Source organism: Diadema antillarum, unplaced genomic scaffold, assembly GCF_040938485.1.
Source record: "Diadema antillarum isolate AM-2024a unplaced genomic scaffold, OU_Dant_1.0 seq00000124_RagTag, whole genome shotgun sequence".
Classification (NCBI taxonomy): domain Eukaryota; kingdom Metazoa; phylum Echinodermata; class Echinoidea; order Diadematoida; family Diadematidae; genus Diadema; species Diadema antillarum.
The window spans coordinates 1,204,757-1,226,788 of NW_027271204.1; the positions used below are offsets into that span (position 1 = coordinate 1,204,757).

The 22,032-nt window shown below is 38.5% G+C and overlaps 1 protein-coding gene across 1 annotated transcript; it reads left to right on the plus strand.

Moving 5' to 3' along the window:
• The first annotated feature begins 6,701 nt into the window (after positions 1 to 6,701).
• On the plus strand, positions 6,702 to 21,197 carry LOC139727246 (dolichyl-diphosphooligosaccharide--protein glycosyltransferase 48 kDa subunit-like). Its single transcript, XM_071638202.1, has 10 exons — positions 6,702 to 6,853; positions 10,816 to 10,926; positions 11,523 to 11,609; positions 12,480 to 12,583; positions 13,145 to 13,239; positions 14,774 to 15,016; positions 15,662 to 15,809; positions 17,644 to 17,764; positions 18,454 to 18,560; positions 20,098 to 21,197. The coding sequence occupies exons 1-10, from the start codon at positions 6,715 to 6,717 to the stop codon at positions 20,251 to 20,253; spliced, it is 1,311 nt and encodes a 436-aa protein (XP_071494303.1). The 5' UTR covers positions 6,702 to 6,714; the 3' UTR covers positions 20,254 to 21,197.
• The last annotated feature ends 835 nt before the right edge of the window (positions 21,198 to 22,032 follow it).

The following is a 22,032-nucleotide window of genomic DNA, read 5'->3' on the forward strand; positions in this document are numbered from 1 at the left end:
TATATGACGTGATATGAGTTTGACTAGATACGACCAAATTAAGACGCCTTTTTTAAGTCAGTCCGCAGAAAATGTCAACCAATTGTTCATTCGCGCTTGTGTCCCAAAGTACTCCCCCCCCCCCAAAAAAAAAAAAAAAAGTTTACTTATTGGTACATAAAATGGTGTATTGCATTCATTCAAATAATGAGTACATTTATTTTGCAGGGTCATACAATTACACGAATATGAGAAATTATCAAGCTGCCTGACACCTTTTTGACTCCAGGAAGTCTATAGAATGTATACCATTATTGTTTTGCTGCCAATTACCTAGCAAGAAAGATGTTGCGAAGTTTTGTTGGATTTTAGAATATTATGTGTTATCAATATTCATATAACATACCAACAACTTTCTAAGAAATGTATATATATATAAATATATATATATATATATATATATATACATATATATATATATAATGACGACTTTATTTCATGCCTTTACCTTTGTTTGCATTGATATTTTCTCTCTGAAAAACTCATATATTATGTATAATATATATATATATATATATATATATATATATATATATATATAACACTATTGGCCCTATATGTGTTTCAAAGAGATAGTATCAATGTAAACAAAGGTAAAGGTAATAATGATAAAGTCGGCATTAGTAGGCCCATAGGTGAAAATATAACTGCCTGATTTTGCTTGCCTTGATTCTATTAATGGTTGAGGCCGCTAAAAACCAAAGGCAATAACTTAGAGTTCCGATGGTGGGAGATATTGTTGAGTAGTTGGTATTTCTTTTTCATGCACACAATGATGCATCAACTGACACTCAATAATAGTCATTTGACTACAAACGAAGAACGCGTCTCCAACATCATTTCTGTAAAATCCTCTAAGTAAGGATAGACAAAAGAAGATACAAGAAGAGGGTACATTCCCAGGGTATAATTGTGTTGCTGTCAGTTGCAACGGAATAATAGCAATGCAAGAGAAGTATCACCAATAAGCTATAGATCCAACCTGACGACGGTGAAAAAGATATTTTGAGTATGCTTAGGCGTGGTTTCCCATTTGATCTCTTGTTGTTGTTGTTGTTGTTGTTGTTGTTGTTGTTGTTTTCCCTCTCTCTTCACCATTTTTATTACTGTTCCACGCAACAATGCCTCTAGCAAATGTTGAAAGAGCTAAACCATCTGAAATTGACTATGAATTTTGTTCACAATATTCACTGTACTTTGTACACATAGTCAAACATAGGTATATAGATGGCTTTAATAACTTAACACTAACTTCGAGCAGCGGCTCTGTTTCGTTTGACAAGACGATGCTTTACTCTCGTGTTTCCCCTACCGTGTGGCGTTGTAAAAGTATTCTGTGGTTCAATGCATGTCATCTTATTGTTATCGGGGTCAGCCCTCTCTTAACACAGAATTTCAATAAAAGTAGATCATACTTTGTCATAGATTGAATAAAATATTTTACAACGTTAGTTATATGATTGCCTTACCTAGTGATCAGGAAAATATAATATAATCACGTTTTTAGAAGTAATTTTTTATGCACTTCTGTTCAAACTGAAAAAAAAAGAGTTGTAAACAGGAAATTTTTGAACAATGCTCATATTGACTGCAGGATCAATTGCAATGAAGAAAACAAGAGAGAAGAAGAAAAAATCATCACATCTTCGTCTATACATAGCGATACAGACAGACACAGATTTCTACTGTCATACAGACGCCCTCATTGGCAAAGGGAAGAATAATTCCACAGCGTCTCTTGGCATCATCAAAGAGGTTCGAGAAATCGAGTCACAACGGTCTAAGGCTGCTTTTATCAACATTCCCCTGTTTAAACGGCTTTCGATAGCCCTTTCGAAAACCCTTTCCATAGCCCTTTCGAGAGCCCTTTCCAAAGCCCTGACTGCCTGTACTATTAATGTGCCGCTTGTTTTCTAAGAAGGGATGGCGAAAGGAATTACCATCATAAAGATATTTCTTCCTTTGAGAGTGACGAGTCATGATGCAAGCCACATGAATCAATTGTCTTCCTATCTGTGAGGCGGCTCCAGTTTAGCACATACTTCAAATATTTCTGAGTGGCGGCATGAGACTTTGGCTGCGTTTATCAACTTTCCCCTGTTTAAACGGCTTTCGATAGCCCTTTCCAATGCCCTTCTTTCTTCGCGAATACGATTTTTTTAACTGGCCTGTCCCTGCACAGCTGCATTGCGCAATTCGACCCGAGGAGAAGAGGCCATAAGGCGTGCATTGTTCGTAACTGAAGTACAAGACTACAAAGCCGTTTCAAAACAGCTTTGCGTTTATCAACTTCCAAAAGGCTTCGACAAACAGGTTTCTGAAAACCTGTTTAGGGCTGCGTTTATCAACTTTCCCCTGTTTAAATGGCTTTCGATAGCCCTTTCGATATCCCTTTCGAAAGCCCTTTTCATAGCCCTTTCGAGAGCCCTTTCCAAAGCCCTGAGTGCCTGTGCTATTAATGTGCCGCTTGTTTTCTTAGAAGGGACGGCGAAAAGCAATTACCATCATAAAGACATATCTTCCTTTGACAGTGACTGTCATGATGCAATGCCACATGAATCTATTGTCTTCCTATCTGTGAGGCAGCTCCAGTTTAGCACATACTTCAAATATTTCTGAGTGGCGGCATGAGACTTTGGCTACGTTTATCAACTTTCCCCTGTTTAAACGGCTTTCGATAGCCCTTTCCAAAGCCCTTTAGAAACGGCTTTCAAAATAGTTGCGTTTATCAACTCTGTCACTGTACAGCTGCATTGCGCAATTCGACCCGAGGAGAAGAGGCCATAAGGCGTGCATTGTTCGTAACTGAAGCACAAGGCTACAAAACCGTTTCAAAACAGCTTTGCGTTTATCAACTTCCAAAAGGCTTTAACAAAACAGGTTTCTGTTTCTGTTTCGCCTTTCGTAAAGGCTTTTCTAGAGGGCTTTCAAAACAGCTTTGCGTTTATCAACTCGTAACAATTCCTTGAAAGCTGTTTGGATAACCTGTTTCTATCGAGAAAAGGAGTTGATAAACGCACCCTATATAGGAAACCTGTTTGGATAGCCACAAATAATTGGGGATTTCGAAAAGGCTTTCCTAACGGGTTTTCAAAACAGCTTTGCGTTTATCAACTTGCAAAAAATCCTTGAAAGCTGTTTGGATAACCTGTTTCTGCCGAGAAAGGAGAGTTGATAAACGCACCCTTTCGTAAAGGCTTTCATAAAGGGCTTTTAAAACAGCTTTGCGTTTATCAACTCGTAAAGATTCTTTGAAAGCTGTTTGGATAACCCGTTTCTGCCGAGATAAGGAGTTGATAAACGCACCCTTATTTGCTTTGATCCCATGCTCGAAGCCGCCACTCAAAAAATATTTGAAGTATGCGTCAAACTGGATCTGCCGCTCAGATGAGAAGACAATTGACTCGTATCTCATTGCATAATCACCAGCCACTTTCCAAGGAAGATATGTCTTTTCGATGGTAATTACTTTTCGCTATCCCTATACTTACAAACGATGGGCGGTAGACAATGGTAAAGGCACGGGGATGCGCGAATAGAAATTGCTCAAATATTGCTGACATAGATATCTTTATTTCTCGACTGTACGTGTCTGTAAGCTACTCTGACATAATAAATTATATGAAGAACTATACTTGAAGATGATACCATATTAGTTTCATTTTACGGAAATAAGGAGAAAAGTGATAAAACCGGCTTTCCATGAGGGTAAGATTTCAAACACTTTCACAAAACACAGCTCAGATTTACACTTTTGCACATATTTTCGAACGGAATTGACTTTTGTTTTAAATGCTTTATCATTAGGTGAAATTTCATTGTATTTGTCCATATAAATGAGCAGCATATACCCGATATTACGTTAGCGTTAAAAATGAATCTTCAGATTGCACAGAAAGAAGGCGGCTTCAAGCATCGAACATCGAAGGCACAAATGTACCTGTGGAATTGTTTTGTCCATCCATAGAAAACTGACAGCTGATTGAATGCTTATACTCAGTTGTAGCTCCATCTCTCGAACCTCCTTGGCATCACCGAGCTCGGATATTTTTAATGCTTCTCATGGACACACACACACAGAAAAAACAAACAAACAAACAAACAAACAAAACAGAGCGAGATGTGAGAGAATGGGAGGGGGAGATCGAGAGAAGGAGGGGGAAAGAGAAATAATGATAATCATGATAATAAAAAAAACAACCTCCAGAATATAATGCATCCCCAAAAGAACGATTTCAAAATCTGAGGCCATTATAATACAACCGACAATTCATTATAGCGTGTATGTTCTGATTGTTTGTTTGCTTGTTTGTGTCATTACAGCAATGTCTAGTCTATACCCCTATGGCAAATGTATGGCCCTCTCCGTCTGGTAATATTTGTTTCGATTTGCGTATTGGCTGTTGCTTTAAAATTTGCTTTATTTCTATTTTTCGTATTACTCCGGCAAGATTTCACCCTTTCCTAAAATATTCTTACATACTTCACCGTTACTAATTGCCACGACTTTTGTCGCCATTGAAAAAAAAAAATGATGATAATAATTGCGCACGTTACTACAATGTGTATGGTCATTGAGGTGCCCTCTTGTGTAGGGCCTGTGTTGCACTGATATTGTTGTTGTTGTTGGTTGTTGGTTGTTTGTTGTTTGTTATTTGTTGTTTTTTATTGGTGACTTCATTTATAGATTGAATATTTGCGCCGAAACTATTGACAGGGTAAATGTTAGATAATACATTGTACAAATTATAAAAAAAAATCAAAAGGTTTCTGGGACTTCAAAAGTAGAGCACTATAGGCCCTATGTGATGTCTCTTAATCTAATATTAGGGCCTACAAAGATTGTTTTTAGCCTATGTTTCTCATTCGTATTTTTGGTGTCATATCCTTTCTTTTATCAATAATGTTTATGTGACCAAAAATCAAATTCACATCCCTTAATTTTACGTGAGGACTAAAAAAAAAGTGAAATGGGTCAACTAAGTGAAACTTAAGTTTTTCATATTTTCTGAAAGAGTTATCCTCTTTCTCCACCAGTCATAAGTTTGGGGTCAATGGATGGGAAAGTGCATTTTCTACAGTTTTTTGTACAACCCTTTTGTTGTAAAGTAGTGAGATCAGGTATGTCTTAGAGACCCTTTTTCATTTCTTGAAAATCCTTTGCAGCACACTCGTCACTCTCAACTCTAAGAACTTGCGAGAGAATAATGCCATTCCTTTGAAAGTTTGCAGTAATCATTGTCAGTATAATATAATGTTAACAGAGCATGCTCGATTATCCCTTCATAGTTATTGCTCCACTGGTTTACATCCTGTTTAAGCTTGAATATAGACCCTGTATACTTCTGGGCCTCTTTTCTCAGTTTCCACTATTCCAGCATTTGTGCTTCTTTCCCATACTTAGATGCGTTAGGAGAGTTCATTTGAATTGAGTTATACATCATTCTAAAGCTTAGAGCCTGTTCTCTCAGAATCTGTCCTTAAAGGGGAAATCCAGTCCAAATATAAGTTAGTCTGATAAGAAAGAGTGAAATTTTACGAGTTCAACGGTAAAATTTTGATTAAAAGAAAAATCTTATAAAAAGATGAAGAATAAGGAAATTATGACATTTTGAAGTTTCGCTAATTTTTCAGGAAACTGTTCTTGAACGGTCAATACGAATATGCAAATGGCAAAGTGAGCATGTCATACCCTCACAACTTGCCGTATAGTTTGTGCATAAAACTCTGAAACTTTCCAGTTTTTCATTCAGTTTTAACGCAATTATGCCCGAGGCTAAAAATCCTGATAATATCTAACTGATCACTATTCGGAAGTTATTCAACCAGGAATAACATCATGTTTTGGAATTCAAAGACAGAAACATTGAAATTTCGTCATATTTTGTATACAGTCAATGGCAAATTGTGAGGTTACGGCATGGTCAGCTCACTCATTTGCATATTCATACCCATTGTATACAAGAATTTCACAGGAATAAGCAAAACTCATATATTTCATAACTTCCTTATTTTTCATCCAATTTCAGTCATTTTTTTCCATTGAACTTAAATTTTACTCTTAATTTATCAGACTAACTATTTTTTTTATACTAAAGTACGTGAGAGTGATTTTTCCAAACGCTTTCATCATTTTTATTTAAAAATAATTATTCATCCAACAACTTTCCAATTATTTCCGCTCTATATGACTCTGACAATGTCAATACCTACTAGTTTACAATATTCAGACCATCTTAGCTGCTCCATAGTATATCATTCTGCTCCCTCGTTCTAGGATTGCTGAGTACAAAACACAGGAGCAAAAAGATCAGTGATGCCGACACGTCACAGTCCAGCGCGTCCAGGGCATGCGGGTCACATGAAGTGGGAGGGATTGGTTTTGTACAATCTACATGTGTATTGTACAGCCTGTGCACCTGTAAAACCAGCCAGCGTCGTCCACGTTGGCGACAATTGATTGGTTTATGCATATGCCAATTTGCCAAATCCATCTTATTCAACAATTTAATTGATAGAATTCATATGAAGCATAATAATTACATTTAAAAAAAAATTTAAACCTCAATTCAAATATTTTAATATGTTAAAAGATATAAATGATACCACTCTGATTTATACAAAAGTCATATTTCAACGGAATGTTTGTCGATATCCTTTCGCATTGCATCAAAAATGGCAGTCGGAGTGGCTCTTGTGATCTGCGGGCTTCTTGCCCTCCTGAGTAGCGTTCAGGGCGGAGGAAAGACTCTAGTGTTACTAGATTCAATGACCATGAGAGAATCTCACTCGATTTATTTCAAATCTCTGCAAGGTAACCTTTCCTGGTATCTTCTGTCATAAATTGTCGACTAACTGCTGCCGTTGAGATTTGTGCAGTCCCACACGTTAATATCTGAGTAAGCAGTTCGGTTTAGTTTAGCCGACTGATCTCCCCTCTACACGATGTAAGTTATACCCCTTTCCCGCTGCCCGTCTCGGTGAACCACCAAGAGGTTCCCCGGTGAATTCACCGGGGAACCTCTCGGTGAAAGTTTGAGTGCCGTCGTTTCACACTGCTCTCGGTGAAACTTTCCCCTAGACGGGTTTTCTGCTCGCAACGTGGGTGATCTTATGTACTTGAGTTTGTTGTGCATCTGCGATTTGGTTTTTTCGATCCCATGTTCAGCAAGTTTTCGGAGGAGGGACTCGTACGCGGCAGCGTCAGCCGACGTCCCGCTCAGTTCTTCGTTCACTGCTGCCTTGCTACGTAATTGAAGTAACAGTCTCTCTTCGTCTTTGGTCCACGCTCCAGCCATTTGCAAAATTCCCTCAAATTTCAACAGCACAAAACGTCAACGGATTTCTCCTGCACACTGTAAACCCAGCACTTGACGAGAAAAGCACAAAATACGAAAAAAAAAATCAAGCAAGAGGCGCACTGTATCAGACTTTACTGGAAGAGTTAAGAGCTAGACACTAGAGGAAGACGAAGAAGGAGGAAGCATCAAATCGATCAAGTACATATGTACACTGTAAACCTATCAGCTTTGTATACAGTACACGGCGTGCTAATTACTAGTAAACAATACTATGCACAGCACGATGCAAAACAATGCCGTCGCACTGTGAACGCCACATTGCACACGAAAACGACATATTATGTAGTGTCGTGTGTCAAACACGAATTACTAGTACCCTGTACGTGTGGATTTGGGAGGTCGAGTGCGCGCTAGCTAGCTGAAAACGTGTGCATGACCAGAAACAAAACATGACCTTTGACATAATCTGCATATTTTCCCCGGTGTTTCACCGAGACAACCTTTCACGCTGGGCGCTCTCGGTGAACCACCGGGTGATCTCCCGTTGAACTATCGGTGTTCACCCAGGACGCTTCTCGGGTAAAAATTGCCCAAAATTTCATCGGTGTTTCACCTAGGCTTCCCCTAGGTTTCAACCGAGTGACCTTTCACACTGAGGGGTTCCCCGGGTGCCCCCAGGTGCCCCCGGGGAAGATTTTCTTCAGCGGGAAAGGGGTATTAGAGGGGCGATCAGTGGTTTAGCCTAAAGCGTACTTCGACTGAACCGTACCGTAACCGCGCTATAAAGGAGCGCTCGAACGCTCCTAAAGTGTACCGTACCATACTGTACCAAGCCAAAAGTGGACCACTTCCCGATGTGCTCCAAAAGCGTAGCAAAAGTTCGTTGTTTAAAGCATGTGCGTTGACTATCAATCATGCACATGCACATAAAATGTAGCCTGACCAGATCCAGACCGCTGTGCAAAGCACAGCAGTCTGACATGTACTAGTGTTTAAACGTTGTAAACGACCGTCGCTTTTGACGGCAAGACCACAAAAAAGTATTTTATTTTGTTTGATTTTAACAGTAATATCACCCACCTATATCGTATTTTGCCGATGGTTGAGTTGAATTTGGTGTTTTGTTGGTATCCAAACCTTATTGTTGAATTTTTCAGAGTAGATTGTGCGATGATTCACAAAATCAACGAACTACCACGAACGCTCAACCCGAGGTACCGTGGTAGCATTTTACGTACGCCCGTGTGTTTCGTGTGTTATGTAAAGCTTGTCGTCTTCTACGCACATGTATTTCCGCGCGTGCTGCTCTCGTGATTTGACGTCACTTCCGCTCCGACTAGCTCATCCACTTCCGCTCCGACTAGAGTACGTTGTAGTATACATTGTAGGAGAGTGATTGCCATTCAATAACATGCAGAAGATGAGGAGTGAAGCAATAAGGTCGCTTACAGACCTGATTTTAAGGACGGATTTCGGTGGGTTTTTGACGTAATTAAAAAAATATACGCGTACCGATTATTGAATGATTATCATAGATTACGGGGATTCCTCATATTTTAGTTTTCCACGATTAATAAAGATATTCATGAAGGAAACGTACACCCACCGCTGAAAAATAACAACGTCTGCGAAGGAGTAGACGTGCAGCCGCTGTCGTGAGCGACAGCGGCTACGTGTAGTTAATAAAATGGGGATATTTCAGTGGTCACATTGCAAAAACATCATTCTCTTTGTTTGGGACAGGTATAAGTAGTTCAAGCGCCAGGTGGATTACATTCTCGCTACAAACAAGCATGACCTTTTCTAAAAATAACTCGTGAGGTACGCTTTCTCGACAGAGCGCTCGAACGCTCCAAAACCGGCATGGTACAGTACAGTACGCTTTAGTTCAGTTCGCTTTGGTTCGCTTTAGAGCGCTCGAACGCACCCTCTGTCTAGACAGATTAGGTCATTCCCCGTAACCGTATGCCAAGCAAGGCCAGGGCCAGGTGGAGCTTTTTGGAGGTGATAACTGATAGATTTAGATCTATCTATAGTGATATGATCCATCGTGACCATGATGATTGTGATTGAACCACTACGCACTACACTGCCTACCAATAAAGAAGAGGCACAATTAATTCAATAATTGCCAAAGCCCAATGCAATGGACAATTCTGCAGTTAGGTGGACATGAAATGGATAAAAGAACTGTGCCTCTTTTTCTTACTCTTTAATTTAGGTAACAGCTAATGCCGTGGATGTTCTTTAATCATGAAGGGCTTTCAAATTCAGTGGATTTTATTTTTCATATTTATTGGTTTTGCGAGATCTGAAACCATCATTTTAAATGTACATGTGGGACTGGAGATGCTAAAATTCACTTAAATGTAAATTACAGAGGGCTCCTTTGAAATTTTTTTCTCAAAGTTTTGGTAAAGCGTAAAAGATGAATACATTTGAATACTCCGGAAGTCATATGACATTTCGTCAATTACAAAAGGGGGAAATGACCTGCGGAATTGCATTGGACAAATGTAACGTTACTAACCCTAATGTTACTAACCATGCTTTTGGGGGTCTAGCTAATAAATTATCGGTCAAACTGCTGAAAATATTTGTGTGAACATTAGTCATGATGCAATAATTAAAATTAATGCAACACTTTGTTTGAAGTACCTTGAATTGCTGCACACTTTTTGTTACAAGACATTGATTTTTTTGTCATGTCCTTTTTTCGTAACGTTACTAACCTGCCCTTTTAGCTGCCATAGCAATTCTAATATTGATTGGATTTTATTCATTCTTTTCTATATCATAAGTATGGGAAGGATGAACATGTTTTTAACATGATTTTGACTTGAAATGAATAAATGTTAGTAGTAAAAATGAATATAAATATCTAAATTTGTTTAAATGTAACGTTACTAACCGCAGCATTGCCCCAAAGAAGAGAGGAACTTGTAGGGCACAAGTACAATTTAGAGATGTAGAAATGCACACTCAGTCAATTTTCTTTGCCTGTTTCTCAATGATATTCTGGTGCATGAATGCACCTGGGCCTGGAAACATGTTTCCTCTAAGATCAGCATGCATGCTGCAATTGCCTCCTCCCCCCCCCCCCCCCCCTTTATTTTATTTTATTTTTTGCTTCTCTTTTCATTTTTTCAATTTTACTTTCCTTTCATACTTTCCTTGTCTTTTTTTCCCCTCACAATTATTTCACGAGATAGGTTGTGTGAAAGCACTCATCAATAACAAAAACTGATAAGCATGGGAGTTTAACCCCCCCCCCCCCCCCGAAGAAAATAAATAGATAAATAGATAAATAACTGAATAAATAAATGGGTACAATTTATTGTATTTACAGCTGTAGTGTATCAAAGTACTATCCATGTAACAGGATCAGATCCCAGCCTTATCCTATTCCTTTATTCACCACATTCACCAGATGAGGTAGTAATGGTGTAAATCTATTTTTATCCTTTTGTTCCAGAACGAGGTTTCGACCTAACGTTTAAAACTGCAGATGACCCAAACTTGAAGCTGAGCAGTTATGGGGAGTACCTCTTTGAGCATTTAGTACTCTTCTGCCCGTCAGTGGAAGGTGAGTATGACCATGGGAATATGGACAGGACTGTAAACCCTCTTACTCCTTGAACAACTATTTTTTGAGCAGCAAATATGTAGTTCAAGGTGTATTATGGATTGGCATGTTTTGGATGTAATTTGGGCCCCTTGAAAGAAAAAAAAAGGCTCTACCTTGTGGTGGTGTGTTACTTTCAGCCCCCACAGAATACCAAATACTATACATCTAATTCAATGACAATGTGCAAGTTTGTGGTCCACAATACTAATGAAGTTTGGAGTACAGCTGTACGTTGCAGAAGAAGTCCACTCGTTGTCTCAATATCAATTTAAGATAAAAATAAAAAATAAAGAAAAAACTTTGTAGGTCCTTTTTTTTTTCTCAATGTTATCATTGTGACAAACTTATAACAAAAGTATGGAGATCAAGGTAATGTGAATTAAAGAGGGTGAATTAATTACACATGTATGTTTAGTACTATTTTTATCATTTTTGTTACTATTTTCATCATAATCAGCACTACCATAACTTTTATTAACAATATATTGAGATCGTCCAGACTTTGAATAACACATATTTCTTATTCTTTATTTTGTGTGGCTTGCTTTGAACAGAATTTGGAGGAGACATTGGAGACAACACATTAACCGACTTTATTGATGAAGGAGGAAACATACTTGTAGCAGGCAGTTCAAATATAGGTAAGTTCCATGGAAGTACACATACTAGTAAATGCTATGCAAACCAGTAGGGGTGGATGGGTGTTGAAGGAGGGACAAGAAAACTGAGGTACACCTCACTGAAATGTCTACCTGTACCTTCTTTTGGTTTTAAACAGTACTTGTGATGCAGGATTCAGTCAGTTTGGTCAAGTCTGGGCATTTTGATGTAAATTGCTCTATTGAAGTGTTTAGTGCACAAATTTGCATGGATGTCTATTTGTCAGAGCGACCAAAGATTACACTTTCAAACATCCTTGTATGCTCTGATTCTTTTGTTGGTTTTCCCAGAATCACTTGCAATCACACCACTACATCTCCATGCTTCGCTCGATTGAAATCTCTCTTTCTTTCCATGTAATGCATTGTGATACATGTATTCTTGTGGACTTGTGAAGAAATTGAACAAAACGGCACTACTGTATTTTAAATGTGTGCATCAAATGGAAGCTTTATATGTACACAATTATCATGCCTTGTACATATTTGGTGCTTTAACACAAATGCGAACATGTCTCAGGTGGTTTCAGGTGATTTAAATGTCCTTGCAATCATCAAATGTTGTCAAAATGATCCAAGATTGTGCAACAAGAGATGTTTTTGAGACATGCTTGAGATTTAATTCAAATGTAGATGTACATGTAGTACATTTGCTACATCCTTATTCACATATGTTGGTCATTTACAGGGCAGTTGTATGCTAATTGAAGTTTTAAAAAAGCATCAAATTATCTGTGTTATCTGTTTGATTGATTTTTATTTAGGTGTGTGTGTGATCGTTGCATCAAGAAACTTTACATTGGACATGCATTTAAGACAACAATTCTTGATGTACATCATTTTCATTTGCAGGAGAACCACTCAGGGATCTAGGAAGTAATTGCGGAGTGGAATTCGATGAAGAAGGAACGGCAGTAATTGATCATCTGAACTATGATGTTAAAGATGAAGGATATGTAAGTCTAGTGTCTTTGATGCATGCATCCCCTCGTCTGTGTACTGTATCTCTCACATAATGATCAATGATGGAGATTTAGTGGTGTTTTTTACACATGCTCATGTCAACCATATCACAGCAGGTTGATTATGAGATGAGCTGTATGATGCAGATGTTTGGTTTGTACCATTTTTTTATTGCTTGAGATAATAGGAATTCCTGTCAATGTACAGGTGTTTATACAATTTAGGGATGAAGTGGTGGTCATGCCTTGGCAAACACACAACCATCGATGTCAATAGGTTTGTAAATATTATTTTTTTTTTGTCTTGACAGGAAATATGATAGGATATGATTAAAGAAATTTAAAAAAAGCTTACATGTAGGCAATGATAGTGTGTACATAGCAGTTTTGCATACTTTGGTATAGTCTATAGTATAATGGAACTTCATTTTGTTATTACGTGGAAAAATACTTAACTTTGTAAACAGTTACAATTGTCTTTATTTCATGGCTAGCTGTGACTGAATGTGATCAGTGCCTCACTAAATCCTCAACCTTGTCTTTTCATTCAAACAGCACACATTAGTGGTAGCAGATGCAGAAAACTTGATTGATGCAGAAACTATTGCAGGACCGAAGACCAGCAAGCCAATTCTCTTCAGTGGAGTTGGGTAAGAGAGGATTTAACTCAAAACCAGCTTTTTGTGGAGAAATCAACTTTTTGTGGAGAAAACAACTTTCAATAAATGTAACAGTGGAGACTCATCTGTAGTGATAAAGATGGAAATTGTGTTGAATGGGATTGAACTTTGTGACATATAAGCAGTATCACAGTGATGATTTGCTCTGAAATGAAATATTGCTGTATACTGGATTAGTTAAGTGCATTTAAGATTCTCTTTTTGAAATGTTGCTGAATGAGTTAAATGAAAGCACAAAAATAAATTACATATTTGGGATTGGGATTGGGATTGAGGCACCATTTGTGACCGTGCACCTCAAAACGAACATAAAGTCGCACACACTGATTTTGCGTGAGGACTGAAAATAAGTGAAATGGATCAACCTAGCCGAACTTGACTTTTTCATATTTTCTGAAAAAGCGGGTCTTCTTTTACATAATGCTAAAATTTGGTATCATAAAACGGGCAGGAAAGGGTGTTTTTTAGCAGTTTATCTCGAACATTTTTGGTAGAATAGTGTGATTAGGTGTGTCTTTAGAATCCCTTTTTCATTTCTGAAAAACCTTGTCCACACTCTTCACTTTCAACTCTAATAACTTTTGAAAGGATTGTGCTATTGCTTTGAAAGTTGGCATTAATTATGGACAGAATGTGTTAATGAGGCATGCTTAATTTCAATTTAATCTGATAATCCCTTCATTGTTGTTACTCAGGTGGTTACTTCCTGTTTTTGTCCCATTCATCGCACAGCCAGCACGGTTTGGTAAAGATTAAGCGCTTGAATAGACACTGTACTTCAGAGCCTCTTTTCTCAGTTCACACTTTTCCTGAGTTTGTGCTTTCTTTCCAATATTTAGATAGGTTAGGAGAGTCCATTTAATTTGAGTTATACATCATTTTAAAGCTTAAAGTCTGCTCTTTCAGAATATGGTCTTAACTAAAAATTCATGTCTGGCGACTTTTTGTTTGTTTTGAGGTGCAGGGTCACATTTGGTCTCATACATCAAAGTTTCTCAGGAAAACATGTAAATGTAATGTTTTTGCTCAATCCTTTGTTCACCACATTAGATTAAACAGTAGCAAGCGTGTGCATAGTTCTTTTATTATCACTTTCTTTTTCCAGATGAAGAGCGCTGAGAGGCGGGATCCTCAGAATAGATGTGCTATCAGATACGTCTGAATTAAAACAAAAATTGAAAACAGAGAAAGTAAAAAGCTTGTATTCCTCTAAGTAAGAGGAATTTTGGGTCACTTGCCCAATGATATGGCTTACACTAGTTGTGTGGGACACTCCATGTAGCCTATTTCAGCATCTAATGGATTTAAGATGATCTCATCAGTGTTGTCATTTGTGATCGATCATCACAGAAGGCTTATAGTGTAGGGAAAGCAAGTTGGGTGCTTTTCACCAGATCTAAATGCATTAAATGCTAAGCTTTACTAATTTGCCTGACATGGTAACATGTTGATGCACCACTTCATATTCTCTATGCGTGATTTTCCTGTCCATCTGCCCATCCAGCATGATAGCTGATGCCGACAACCCCTTGGTCATCGACGTCCTGCACGCCTCATCGTCTGCCTACTCGCACAACCCCCAGGAGCCGGTGGAGGAGTACCCGCTGGCGGTGGGGAAGAACACCCTCCTGATGGCCGCCCTTCAGGCCAGGAACAATGCCAGGGTGGTCTTCAGCGGGTCTGTGGACCTCTTCAGCGATGCCTACTTCCAGTCGGCTGTACAAAAAGCCTCTGGCAACTCCCAGAGGTAGGTATTGCCATTGCTTCTCTCTATTTTGATTATTGCAGAACTGATGAAGGTGAAAGCTCAACCTTTAGGAATTCATTTATATCAGTTGGAGGCTTCACTGTGTACCACATCATTATTCTTTCTTGGGTATGAGTTTGGCCCTGAAAAGGGCTTACCCTTTCATGACGTTTCAGCAAGCGTGTTCTTGCCATTTACAAGAGAATGTGAATATGGCAAGAACATGCTTGCCGAAATGTCGGGAGTGGGTAGGCCCTATTCAGAGCCACATACAGTTCTCCATACGCAAGAAGAAATACATGGTGCACTGTGAAGCCATCTACTAAATGTTCTGCTGCAACAGAAACCATCAAAGATTTAGATTCATAGTGAGATGAGCTAGTAGCCTGTATTGTTGTCCTTTCTCTGTCTCTCTATTTGATTCAACCTTCATTGCACTTTGAGAAAATTTGTTTGTGTTCGAGAAATTGCTGACTCGGTGAATTAAATGTATCCATTATTTTAGTATTGTTACATTTGTTATGTATCATACATGAATACTCCTGATGACCAGGCACATGCAGAAATGATATGGAAAGAGAATTGTTGATTAGATTTTATTTCCTTTTGAAGTTTAAATGTTGTAATGTTTGTCATGTTGTGTAGGTTTGAACAGTCTGGCAACATGGCTCTGGCCCTGGCTGTGACTCAGTGGGCTTTCAAGGAGCAGGGGGTCATCCGGGTCAACCGCGTCGCCCACCACAAAGTGGGGGAGAGCACCCCACCCTCATCCTACACCATTGAGGACAAAGTGGTGAGTAATGTGCACCCACAACCTTCCAGCTAAGGGTTACCAGTGAGCTTATGCATGTCTTTGTAATTGTGTACCAACACAAGAGCTGAGACAGCATAGGCATTTGCTCGGACTTGATGAAAGGGTTTTTATGCCTCCGCCACGAAGTGGTGCCGGAGGCATTATGTTTTCGGGTTGTCCGTCCGTCCGTCCGTCCTTCCGTCCGTCCGTAATGAATTTTGTGGACAAGGTAACTATCAAAACCTGTTGAGGTATCCTAATGAAACTTGGCATGTATGTGTATTAGGGGGTGAAGTTGTGCCTATCAACTTTTGGGTGCACATGCTCAAGGTCAAAGGTCAAAAGGTCAAGGTCAAATACATAAAATTTCACTATTTCCACCATATCTATTGAATGCCTAAATATATTTTCTTGAAACTTAGTGTATACATGTATTACCCAATCAAGATTCTCTGGTGAAAGTTTGGGTCATGAGGTCAAAGGTCAAAGGTCAAAAGGTCAGGGTTAAATACGTAAAATTTCACTATTTCCACCATATCTATTGAATGCCTGAAGATATTTTCTTGAAACTTAGTGTATACATGTATTACCCAATTAAGATTCTCTGGTGAAAGTTTGGGTCATGAGGTCAAAGGTCAAAGGTCGAAAGGTCAAGTAAAAATATTAAAACTTCTTTTTTTTCTTCGTACCTTGGAAAATTGTTCAAGGTATCTTCATGGAACATAGTATATACATGTACTGACTGGAAGTGATTATCTAGAGAATGTAGGGTTCATGGGGTCAAAGGTCAGGGGTCAAAGGTCAAGTGCAACACTTCAAAATTTTACTATTTCCCTCATAGTTATGCAATGCCAGCAGGGTTATTTTTTTTTTTTTACACTTGGTGTATGCATGTGTAACCTAATAGAAATTCTCTGGAATTTTTTTTTTCTTCTTTTTTTTGCCTCAAAGGTCAAAAGGTCAAAGATCAAGTGAAAGTGCTGAACTAACTTTTTCTTCCATATCTCGGAAGTGGCTCAAGTTATCTTGAAACTTAGTACATATTATGCATGTTCTACCTGAAAGTGATTATCTTTTGAATTTTAGGGTCAAGGGCCAGATGAAAATGGTAACAATTTACTATTCAATTCAGAAATTGCACTTTTTCTTCACACCTGTACCTTGAAAATTACTCAATGCCTAAATGTATGAATGGGTCAAAGTCAAGTTAAAGTCCTTAAATCCCTAGATACATGCTCTCCTATTCATCCAATTAAACCTAGGTCAAGGAAGGTGAACATTCAACACATTTGTGACAAACTTGTCATTTCAATATTTTGCCAATTTTGTGAAAATGTAATCACACATTGTCCACATGTACTATCTAGACCTATTGGGAAAATCATGCATTATGGCGGAGGCATACCAGTCGCCAAAGCGACATTTCTAGTCCAAAATGTAACTTGCAATGGACAAGACATGATGGACGTAAGCTTGGAGAGTTTTGCGCATATTTATATGTCTTCCTGTCTTCCAAACTGTTTCACCTACCAAGTACCCTAGTCTGTGTGTGGTCAACTGAAGAAAAAATTGAGTGTGATCTCATTTCAGGAAGCGCAACTCTTGATTTCTAGTCTGTTAGACAATTTTACATGATCTGGTGTGCTGTTTCTCTTGTGAGTGTAAGGTCCAACTTGTGAAAGTTGAAGAAAGAAAATGAAACTGTAGCAAAATACACCGCATTATGCAGTATTCTTTTCCAGATTACTGTCTAGGTATTACTTCCTGATAGAGCACATCACTTCCTGAGTCCTGAGCTGATTGGTGAAATGTTTTTGTTCATCACAAATGACAGGAGTACAGTATCTGGTTGGACATACTTGTTGATGGCCAGTGGCGTCCATTCAGTGCCAATGATGTCCAGCTGGAGTTTGTCCGCATCGACCCCTTTGTCCGCACAACCCTCTCTGGCAAGAGTAAGTTAAGAATGGAAAAAAAGAAAGAGAAGAACATAATTACAGTCAACCCTGCTTAAGTCCACCTCGCACAAGTTGAATAATCACCTCGGTCAAACGTCTTTTCAAGTCCCTTCTCTTACTGAGTTTAACCCTCATAGGTTTATTTTTCTTTAAACAGACGCTATCTTTTCTGTCCAAATTGATTCGACTTTAATAGGCAAGGTTAACTGTACATGTCATGAATTGTATATTGTTGCCATACAGTAGTTGACAAGTTTGACGGAGATCTTTTCTATTTTGTTTGGTATGCTCGTAGCAATTTTGCCATTCTCTGCTGCCACCACCAATGCAAATCATGCTAGTGTATAGCCTGTGCTGCTATTGCTTGCATGCTTGCATTGGGAATTCCTGTAAATTGATGCAAGGATGTCTGTTGTTTTTCCCTATTTTTGGTATGTTTTGTGTGGTCATAGAATATTGTGATCATCACAAGCACCATCACCTGAAATGAAATAATTAAGATACACTGTCGTGCATGAAAGAATGCCAGTGTGCACCATGGTGCTCCCAGTGGTAGAATTTCTCTTAAAAACGAGATTATCTTACAAGTGAACTTGCCATACCTCTTTGCATAGAAAATAATCATTGTATATTTGATAAAACAAAACAAAATATTCCTGAATTTGTGTTGATATTCCATTATGCAGATGGCCGATTTTCAACAGTCTTCAAGTTGCCGGATGTCTATGGTGTGTTCCAGTTCAAGGTTGACTACAATCGTATCGGTTACACCCATCTCTTCAGTACCACCCAGGTCAGTAAGCAGTATTTTGTGCCAAATGATGTAGCTTCTTGTTGAAGCAAAGAGAACCAAGAGAAGAGAAACCCAAGTACAGTAAACCTCGGATAAGTCGACGTCAAGTGAGTCGAAAATCACTTAACTCGAAGCAAAATAAAAAGTCCCGATTTTTCCCTATGTATTTTCTCTAAGAAATATTTGGATAAGCCGAAGTACGAGAGTCGAATTTCGGCTGTGTCGAAGTAAAACACCAGTCCCTTTTATACAAAATACACGCAGTTTACATCACTTGAGCCGAAGAAGATTTGTCTAGCATTCTCATTACATTTAGAGGAGAAAAAAAAAATTGGCATGTCGCAGAACCCCGTCCCTGGCCTGCTGCAGGTAAGCATGCACACTCACCGTACCGCTCTGCACGCATGTCGAATACATACACACGCATACACGTATACACACAGCACATCGATCCATACACTTTATCCATATACACAGCACATCCATATTTTATCCATGTCAAGCCAGAACTCCTTGGTCAACCAATCGCTGCTTTTAATATTTTAGTGACAGGCCAAGTGGGCGGAGTTTGTTTGTGCGTGCCCGTGGGCCTGGGAGAGTGTTTGTCTCAGGGTAGGTTGACAGAGATGGCTACCTATGTTGCACCATAGACATAGCACATGCACATTGGTATTGCCACATTAGCGCAGACATTCTCAGAACTACGTTTAACTACTAGTATTGATACAAATTCCATGTTCAGTTTAGAACAAAATAAGAACATTATCTTCAAGAACAGACAAATTTGAATGCAAACACACACACGCACGCACAAACACACACACACACACACACATGCATGCAAATGTACTATAATACATGTACATGTGAGTCGAAAAAAAATCGACTCTCGCGAGAGTCGAATTTCACTTAAGTCGACGCATTTTTGTCAGTCCAGAGAGCTTCGACTCATGCGAGGTTTACTGTATTAATGTGACCTCCGAAAGTCATAGTTAGGAATGCTATATTGTTCATTTAGCACAGATCATGAAACATACCTTTACTGCGTTGCAATTGTATGCAGTATGCAGAATTATATAACGCCTGAAGAGATCCTTTTCATCTGATTGCCTGTTTGACTTGGATCATTCTGCCCATTTCACTATGATGTCATCATCCGTGCAATTGTGTTTCCATTTACCGTGCAATGTTGGATCCATACGATTTGATCCATACCATGCTTGGCTGCGCCTCATTGAATGGATCATTTCATCTTTCACCTTATGAAATATTCTGTCCATTGCACTAATAAACATTCATTATTTGTATAATACCTGTATTTGATATGTATGTACGATGTAAGGTAATAATGGAGGAGGTTTTGCCTTCTTACCTGATTTGACTAATGAATTGAGACAAAAGTGTACAAGTACATGTATTAAAAAAATGATGAGTGCATAGGAATTGATTGTGCAACATGTACTTTTAGGGAGTTGCTGATATTATGTGTGCTCAGTCTTTATTTTATATTTGTTTCCATTGCATCCACTCAATCCAGGTCTCTGTGCGACCCTTTGAGCACACCCAGTTCGAGCGCTTCATCCCGTCCGCGTTCCCGTACTACGCCAGTGCCTTCTCCATGATGTTTGGAGTCTTTATCTTCAGCTTCGTCTTCCTCCATCACCGCGACGAAGAAAAATCCAAGCGAGATTAGATAGCTCTCTTTTTTTTTTTCATTCCTCTTTTCTTCCTGTTGTCTTAGTCTCTTCAACTTTTATTTTTTTCTGTCTATCTTTTTTCTCCATCAATTTTGTTTTTTGTTTTGTTTTGAGGGGTTGCTTATTTTTCACATTTGATTGAAGTGAACTTTGGTTCATTCTTGCAGCTGCACAGCTTTGATAGCCCATTTGTTCACAACACCTTTCCATGTGGATCATAATGCGACTATTATCTCTTTTCACTTTGTTGACATTTGATGTCCAGATATGATGACATTCTGTTAGTTGGAGACAAACTAACGAAGTGGCAGTAAATCCAACATGATTGTTGCCCAATCTGTTTTGGGAGAATTTATATTCTGTGCAGTGGAATTTCAACCAGTCTCTTAAATGATTCTCGAACTCTCCAGATGCTGTTTATGGGATCAACTAGTTGCCCAATGGTTGAAATGGGCAAACTCTTTGTACCGTACATAAATTGTTCTCAAGGAGTTTGTTTGCATAATTTTGAAATAAATAAGAACGTAACACATACTTTTTGTACCTCCTTAAAAGTGAAGTATTTTGTGGCATGGACATTTTTGTGCATTCAGTTTTGTGCATTCAGACTCTGTTATGCAAGTGCAAAAATGAATGTGCATTACATACTTTTGTGTATTTAAACATTTCCACATGGATTTTTTTTCATCACTAGGAATCTGTCAAACAGTCAACGGAATACAAACTTGCTTAACACACTCTTCTTGGCTGGGCTCAAAAATTCATAATCATGCAAAAATTTCCAATTTTACAGAATGAATTCATGTTTCCTTGCATAAGAAAATACACCATGGAAAGTCATAATGAATTTGGTATGTACCCATGCACATACATGTATTCATGAGGAGTTCAATGTACACAACATTATACGCTCTGCACTTGGTTTGGAATTTATGTCTGCTTTTTTTTTCATTTTATGGGGGGGGGGGGGGTACTAGATTGTCTTAAATTTCATTTTCATTTTTCTTTTTTTCTTTAAATAACAGAAAGCAATACTGAATATATCATTCATACTGGCCACATATTAGGGTAGTTATAGAAACTAGTGGAATGTCAATTTCACATTAGGTAAGTGGAATGCATTTATGACGAATGATGCGTCATCCTCAGTCCTATGGATGGACTTGAGTGGAGTAGACAGTTTACAGGTATGAAGGAGAGTGGATAACGTATCTTTCTTTCACACCAGTGCTTGGTCTGTACACATCCAATTGTGTGGTTAATGTCGTGTGTGCATGTTCCATGCCATATTTGAGCACCTGTGCAAATTTCACTGTTTTTAGGAGCAGTAGGTCAGTTTGGTATGTGGGTTTCATATGTGACATAGGATGATTTGTAAACATTTGCTCTTGAAAAGAGAGGCTATCATGGTTAAGTATACCTCTGATGAAAGATGAACATTGAAATTAAAAATGTCCTTAACAAGAATTTGAAAATGTTCTTATCCTTTTTACATTCCATGCGTGTTGTCGCTTGTGTGTGTGTGTGTGTGTGTGTGTGTGTGTGTGTGTGTGTGACTGAATGAAATTACGAGATAGCTGCACTCTCAAAGCATCCAAACGTTGGAGCATACAATGCATCTTTATACACTTAGTTTGGCTATCAAGGGGGGAAAAATAATAATCTAATGAAAGAAAATTGCCGTCCTGATGACTTCGTAACAACAGGAATCACCCTCACTTAAAAGAAAAAATGTGCAGTTAACTCATTCAATGTATGTCGCTTTCCCTACGGGA